This window comes from Mirounga leonina, unplaced genomic scaffold, assembly GCF_011800145.1.
Source record: "Mirounga leonina isolate KUSES-001 unplaced genomic scaffold, KU_Mleo_1.0 Mir_101010, whole genome shotgun sequence".
Classification (NCBI taxonomy): domain Eukaryota; kingdom Metazoa; phylum Chordata; class Mammalia; order Carnivora; family Phocidae; genus Mirounga; species Mirounga leonina.
In genome coordinates this window covers 6,654-14,517 of record NW_023270049.1, presented here as the reverse complement: position 1 = coordinate 14,517, position 7,864 = coordinate 6,654, and the positions used below count along the sequence as shown (strand labels likewise).

Below are 7,864 nucleotides of genomic sequence, written 5' to 3'. Positions count from 1 at the left end.
CATCTTATATAGAGAGCTTCCTAAACAATCAACAAAAAATGATTACAGCCAGTTAATATCAACACACAAAAATCTCTCTTATTTGTATACATTAGCCATGAATCATCCAAAAAATAATTTAAGAAAACAATTCCAATTTAGGGAACATTAACATTGACAAAATACTCAGGAATAGATGTAATCAAGGTGCAAGGCTTGTACACTGAAAATTACAAAACATTGCTGAAAGAAAGGGAAACCTAAATAAATCTGAGGACCCCATGGTGATGAAAAGACATACTATTGATAAGATGGCAATAGTACACAATGCAATGTGGAAATTCATATCACTGTACCCTTTGTATATATACAAAGGTTGGCATGAGTGCGGCCAGGTGGAAGGCACTACTGGGGTGTGGAGATCGATGACACATTCTTCTGGACAGCAATCTGTCCGCACTTGGTATGAGTAAGCACACAAATCCCATGGCATGACACTCCTGCCCCAGGTCAGTTTGAGGGCTGTAGGAGGGTAGCTGGGAGGGAGCTCATTGCAGGTTTGTGTGTGGGAGTTAGAAGCACCTTCTGGCCCATCATGGGGGTGATGATATAATGAACAGGGATCAATACTAAAGCTTTCCTAAGCAAGGGGTGCAAGCACCAGATCTAGAGCTGGATAATATGTACATAAATGAAAAGCACGTATACACAAACCTCACTGCATGACATACAAGGGTACATGCATAACCAAAAAGGCATTAACTCAGGCGTCCAAGAGGCCTGGGGGGACATTAGAAAGGGTAGGAAATGGAGGGGAAAATAAAATAAAAACCAGGCGGGAGGATGGCATGTTCAAAGCATTGTGAAAGGGAAAGAGATTTTACAGTTTTACATCCACAGTTCAAGCTTTTCCTGACAGAATCGGAAGATCCAACAACACTGGGTCCGGGTGCCATGCAGCCGCAGTCCACTGTCCCATGGGGCCACATCTGCTCTCCAGTCTAGCTGTGCCACCCACAGCCTCCCTCATTCCACACCACAAGTCTGGCCCTGCAGACCCCTGAGGTTGCTTCTGCTTGAGGACGTGAGTTTGGGGGAGGGGGGTTGTTTGTTTTATTGCCGCATACTTGACACACAAGGTCACACTGGTTTCAGGTGTCCCACGTAGAGATTCGACAACTCTCTGTAATACTGTGCTCACCACAAGGGGAGCTCCTACCTGAGGACATGAGTTTTGATGCCAAGGACCAAACAACAAGGTCAGAAGGCAGGATCAACAGGTGCATTCTGGCTGCAGAGGGAGCAGCTGCTTGTCACTGGTGCTGGGGCAAGATCAGGTGGGAGCTGGACCATTCTTGGCAATGCATCTGAAAGCGCTCTTGGGTGGATCACAGATGACATGGGTGTGGAGAGTGAGGCAAGCGGAAATGGGGAATAAGATCTGCATTTCACTCTTAATTAGCTCAGGAGGTGCTGATCCTGCTGGCAGAGGCAAGGCACACTGACAGAGTATCTCCCAGTGTGAAGACTTTGAGTGCCATCTCGGACATGTTAAGTTTTAGATGCCCTTTAAGGACTCTCAGAGCACTGGGAATTCTGCTATAGAAACAGACAATTGGACAGTGTTTTTTCTGAAACACCAAGAGAGGTGTTTAACTCCTTCATGGTGAGAGCTCTTTGGGACTTCCAAACCCCACTGTGCCATGATGCAGTCACTGACTGCTTAAGCCCAGCCTTAGCACATCCATACTTATGTAGAAAGAACACAGCCCAGCTGGCTCATATTGTCCTGCATTTCCAGGACTGGAGCCTTCTGGGGGGACACCACAATCTCCCAAGTGCAAAAGGGGCCTTTGCTTGCTGCGGCCCATCCTGGAGGGCTGAAGTGCACCATGACACATGGCATAAGGAGGACAAATGTACCAGGAGGATGTTGCCATCTGTGTGAACCAACATGGCCCTTTTCGGAGCAGAGGTGGATAACATTTAGTCAAGACATGTGGACCCCAAGCAAGTCAAAGAGACTGAAGGGTAGTGCTGTCCAGTGGAGCGCTCAACCGCCCATGCAAGATCTTCCTAGACCAGAACAACACAAACTTCTCAGAGCACCAGTTTGTACAAAAAGGATGGATTTCCCCACCGAGAATCTGAGAAGCAACCACTAGGTATGAGGTAGGGAAGCTCAGAGATGTGGTTGAGAGAGATTTCTGCCCCTCCCAGGAGAAGGGTCACAAGAGAAAGTGTGTTACTGAGTCCAGTCTGGGAACCACACAGCCTGAGATGATATCTGAGTGCAGGATCTATTAATGATGGGGCAGGCGGCTGGGATCTCCAAGGAGAGTCCCAGCTGGAGGTGCACAGAGACAGCACAGAGATGCCCACTGAGGCCTCAGTTATGACCAAGGCCATCCAGAGAGAGGGTATAAGAAGACAGGAGGGCACCTACTGCAAGACACAAACATGACTGACAGGCAGGGGACAAAGGCCTCTGAGGAGAGCAGCCAGAGAGTAAACTGAAGGCCAAGGGCAGAAGAGGTTTCAGGAAGGAACTGGCAGTCTCACGATCAAAGGGAAAAAAAATACAACTTATATCAAAAATAAAGGGCTAATCTTTCTAATATATAAAAACCAAGAAGGGGTACCTGGGCGGCGCAGCTGGTTGAACGGCTATCTTAAATGCCTTATAAAAACAGGCAATTTACTGGCTGTGTTTTCTCCTGCCACTAAATACAAATCCAGTAATTGTTTAACTTTGAAAGCTTTTTGGTGTGAGATTTGATACTTAAACAGAATGCAAAAGACAGAAAACACTCATAACGGCACCAACCCAACAAAAGAATCTTATATTTACATGTTAACCTTTCCTCTTGCCCGTGCATAGCCGCTTTCCCCATGAGTCCGGAAAGCTTTGTTCTGAAGTAGGATTTTAATGTCCACAAGTTAGTCCACTGACAAAGGCCACCAGAAGACTAACGGGGGCTCAGCTCCTGACCCAGAACTGCAATTCCTATCAGTGTATCTTGTCTTCACCAACTACCTCCGTGCCCCCTACTGTCAGAAACCGCTTAACTCAACCAAGAGGACACGTGCAAGCCGCCTTGACTCGGCAGTGACCACAGCGACCACGTGCATCGGTGCTCTGAAAATCAAGGTAAGGGGTAAAGAGGCCAACACAAACGAATCAGGAAGATGAGTAGCACTGTTCAGCGTTCACTGTGTGCTGGGCCCGCTCCTAAACACTCCGTATGCATCCCCTCCCCGGGTGTGCCCCCTCAGCACAGCCAGCACCACTGGGCAGGCGACCGAGGACCCCAGAAGCGCTCCAGGCTTGCTCCAGTCACGGGGCTGAAGAACACCGCCCCGCACTCCCAGCCAGCAGTTGTCCCAGAACCTCTGCCCTCCCCACACTCTGGCACCTCCCCACACTGCCTCGGGGCACAGGTGTGTTGGCGGGCTGGAAAAGCAAGTGGCCAAGGGACGGGCTCAAACCCCACGACTAGACTCCTTGGCGCCCGATCCACCTGACTTCCCAGCGTCGTGGTGAGATTTCCACCCCAGCTCCTCCTCTCCCTGACCCACGTTTTGGGACGCTCGATGCCCATCGCTAGTCACCAGCGCGGGGTGAGGATCACAGGTCCAAGCCCACTGCCGTGACACAAAGTTGGGAAGAACCGAAGTGCCCGTCGGAGGGGCGGTAAAGGAGTCCCGGGCGCACAGCCCGTGCGGGCCGCGCGCGTCTCTAGCGCTACCACGGGAAAGACGCTGTGAGGTTTAACGTGGGGGGCAGAGCAGCACCACCACGCGTGGGGGGAAACATGCACAGATGCACGGACCCCGAAGCGCCTCTCCACACGCGACTTCTGAGCTACCACAGAAGAGTCGCGTCCGCCCCCCGTCCCCGTGCAGGACCTGACAGCCGCCATCTCGCTAGTCATCGCATTCCCTCCTGAACCCGAGGGCCAACCCGCCCCGTGGCCTCCCGCCACGGTGACAGACAACACAAACCTCATAGGCGACATCCCTGCCAAACGACCGGCCTGAATCTCATCAGGAGGATACGAGACACCCCCGCTGAGGGGCGCCGCACAACAGCTGGCCTGCCCTCCTCAAACGCCCTGGCGCCCGGGGACACGGTGCACGCTGGGACCCCCTTGGCTGACGGGGAGGACGGGCGGGGCGACACACACTGCGCACATCACTGGGGCGACTGGCAGGAAGAGAATGTGCACCGCGGATGAGCTGAGCGCACCATCTCGCTGTGCAATGTTCTGACGGTGTCTCTGTGCTTGGGAAACACACAGTGATGCTGTCAGGGGCCCAGGGGTCCAGGGTCTCCAACGGACTCAAACGGTTCGGGGAAAGCACGCAGACACACAGGCACACGCACAGGATGAAGACGGGGCAAAGTACAAACGATTGGTGAAGGCAGGACTCGCCTGTACCGTTCTTGCAACTTTCGTCTACATTTGAAATTACATCAAAATAAAAGGTTTAAGACGTCACGTGCATCGTCATGTGCATGATCTGACCCCAGCGCCTTCAGCAGCTCAGCGTTAAGAGAACGAGAGGCCTCCCTTCCTGTCCCTGGAAGAAGACACCTGGAATCACGCGAAGGAGGGAAAGCAGGCCTGGGGAAGAGGAGAGCGACCCATTTTTACCGCACATCCTCTGGTGCTGCGTGACTGTCTTACGTGTGCGTGAGCAAATCAATCAGGAAAATGAAAACGCAGAAACTCGCGGGAAGGAACCCTTCTGCACCCACAAGGGGAGCAGCATCCTCAGGGACGCGGCCTATCCTTCAGCTCCATGCTCGCTCCGCCTCCGCCCGCCTCCCTGCTGGGCAGCCCAGCCGCATGCCTCACGCGCCACCTGCTGGCGAGTGGGGCACGGCAGCCGAGGCGCGCCAGCCCTCCATGCCACCCTGGCACCCACCCTCCACCATGCGTGATCTCGTGACCACGGCCACATCCCACCTTCCGGAGAGCCCCCGCAGCCAGCAAGATGCCCGATGCAGCGTGGCACTCCGCAAAGAAGAGACGTACCGAGGAAAGGACGCAGCTTCGAGGGGAAGCCCAGCAAATGGACTTGGAGGCGAGCACCCGCCTCAGAGCCTGGTGGCAGAGCGGCCCCGCGGCCATGGTGACCCCCGAGAACCACACTGCTGACTGTACGGCCCCCTGCTGGCCCGCCCACCCCAGCCCCGCCTGCGCTCCCGGGGTGTTCACGGCCTATCCCACACTTTACACCAAGGAAGGTGTAAAGTCAGCAGCACTCAGGACCCCGGTCACCAGCTCTGTGTCCCCAAGAAGACTCTGAAAAGCAAGGACACCAAGCTGGCCAGTCCTGTGGAGCAAACCAGTTCAGCCCCAAGAAGCCAAAGGAGTTCAATCGGAGCATTAAAAAATAGAACAGAACAGAAAATACCGGATCAATGGCCCCGGAAGCCCATGACCAACACACAGCTGAAGTAAACCTCAAGGACAAACGGCTCATCTCTGTGACTCACGCAGGATGGCACAAACACATCACCCTCTGACAAAGTAAACCACACGTGGGGGCGCAGGTGCACGTGCCCTCCACCAGCGGGGGACTCACCGAGGTCTGTGTTCGGGCCGGCAAGGAGCTGCTTGAACTTGTCGAGCCGGGAGGCCTCTCGTTCACTTAACGCTGAGCTGCTGAGGGCGCTGGGGTCAGACGCGCCACCCACGGCGGCCGCTACCGAGTGCGGGAGAGACTGGGACCGCTGCAGAGGAGCAGTGTCGCCGGCGCTGTCTGCGGAGAGAGCGCGCAGGGGGTGAGGATGGCCTCCTGCCCCCCCCCCGACGGCCCTGTTCCCCAGTAAGAAGGCTCCCACCCGCGCCACCTGCCCTTCGGGAACGCCACCGTGCCACAGCCATCCCCTCCTCCCGTAACCGGCCAGTGCAGACCCGCGTGACCGGGGCAATAAAGTGAAACTAGTGAACACCCAAGAAGCCCACTGGCCTTCTTGGTAGAGCGTTACTCCCTGGGAAAACAGACGTGCCTCACACAAAAGCAAAACGACAACCAGAAAACTCCAGACCCCCCCGGCTCCCCCACTGCTAGCAGGCCTGCCCAGGTGACACAACCCAAGGATCTGCTGGTGCCTGTGGGGCTCACCTGGGCCTGAGCACAGAAGGAAGCCACCGAGCCACACGTGGAGGAGCATGAAGCCCACAAAGGCACTGCACCCCTTGGATCTCCCCAAGCCCCATGAGGGAGGCGGGCAGGGACCATCACCAAGAGAAAGCACAGGAAGCTAGAGCCCATGCAAGCAGGGGAGGGGCAGCAGGCTGCAGGCCTGCCCAGCACCCCCCGCCCCAGGGCACCACCTACCACCACGCACAAAGGCCCACCGATAGGGACACACAGGGCCGAAGTGAAACCGTGCGTTAAATCCAGGAACCCGGACCAGGAAGAGCCACAGAAAAGAGCCCAAGGCCCAACACCCACTCAGAAAGAGCCACCAGGGACCAACGAGGGGCCCACAGGAACAGGCAGCACCAGGCTGTACACCCCCAGGTCTAAATACCCTTGAATGGTCACATCTCCCAGAACTGAAATTTAAAGTAGAGGAAAAAACCAACTCCAGGAGACGGGGCGGGAACCAAACAAGGTGAAGAAAACATGCCGGCTCCTGGCCGCTGCTGTCAGACTCCCAACGACCCCCTCCTTCCCGCAGAGCTGACTCATTACCCTAAAATCGAGGCCCGGAAAGGCTTCACACAGAAACCCTCAGGCTACAGAGGAGCAGTGTCTGGCCCAGTTAAGCTTCCAGAAAAGCCTGGAGAGGTGGGCGTCGAGGTGAGAGCAAGTCCCAGCCCCTCCGCAGGGCTGACCCCTCGCTTGCAGGAGGTGTCCCCACCGGCCTGCCCTCCGGGAGGCCCGGGGCAGCGATGCTCAGACCCCCTCCTCCCCGCCCTCGGAATCTGCCACTCCGCTGTGCGTCATGATTCCTCAGGAAAGACGATGGGCGGGAGGAGGGATTCCTCGTTCTAACGCGGAACCAAACGTGCTGAGTTTTACTTCTCCGCCATCTTAGAGAGCATCCCTGTGATCTACTCCGACATGTAAGGACCACGTCGTCCTGAGCAGAGCACACATCCGGTCCCCCTCTAAGATGGGACGGGCAGGGTTTGCAAGGCACAGTGATGCCCCCTGCCCCCCGAGGAAGCAGGAAGGTCAACAGCAGGTCTCCCTGCTACTGTAAGTGGAGAACACATCAGTGTCCCCCTCCGGGGCAGCCAGTGTCCACCCAGGACCCACTTGCAGCTCAGTCCCCATCAGCGATGGACAGTCCTCCCCAGCCACGCCCACTGAGCCCTTCGCAGCCAAAGGCGCAGGCTCCCCATTACGCCAGTGGCACCCTAGACCAAGCAAAGGGCATCTGACTTCAGATACAAAGGTACAGATACCTCAGACGCTGATTAAGAAAGTCAGGACAGTCGAAAGGTAAGCAGGAGGCGCGGGGAAGGCCAGCCGGAGACCCCTGCTGCAGCATCCCGGAACTTTCAGGCTGCCATCTACCCAGGGCTGAAGGCCAAAGGCGAGGGCAGCCAGCAGGCCCTGTGGACGCTGCGTGGGGTGACGTGAGCTCCCACGGTGGCGCACCATAAAGGGACAGGCACCGACACAATGCCGGCAGTGGGAAGGGCAGGCAGCACTCTGATCACACTGGGCCCCGTGAAACACAGCGTCCAGGCCCCAGAAACACAACTCCGCTCCGAGGAGCACAGTCACATGAAATGGCACTCACAGGTCCCTCACCTCAACAGAGGCCTGCCCTGGCCCTGGGCCGTGGGGCCGGTGCAGGGACAAGAGTGGGGCAGAACATGGAGGAGGGGAGAGCCCGCGGTCACCAGGCCCT

General features: G+C 56.0%; 1 protein-coding gene across 1 annotated transcript in view; it reads right to left on the bottom strand.

Annotated features, from left to right (window-relative positions):
* Positions 1 to 5,407: 5,407 nt before the first annotated feature.
* LOC118008725 (TBC1 domain family member 22A-like) overlaps positions 5,408 to 7,864 on the bottom strand; it is a 7,180-nt gene continuing 4,723 nt past the window's right edge. The window contains exon 4 of the mRNA XM_035002447.1: positions 5,408 to 5,751. Within this exon, the coding sequence (XP_034858338.1) occupies positions 5,408 to 5,751 (344 nt within the window). The remainder of the gene's footprint in view (positions 5,752 to 7,864) is intronic.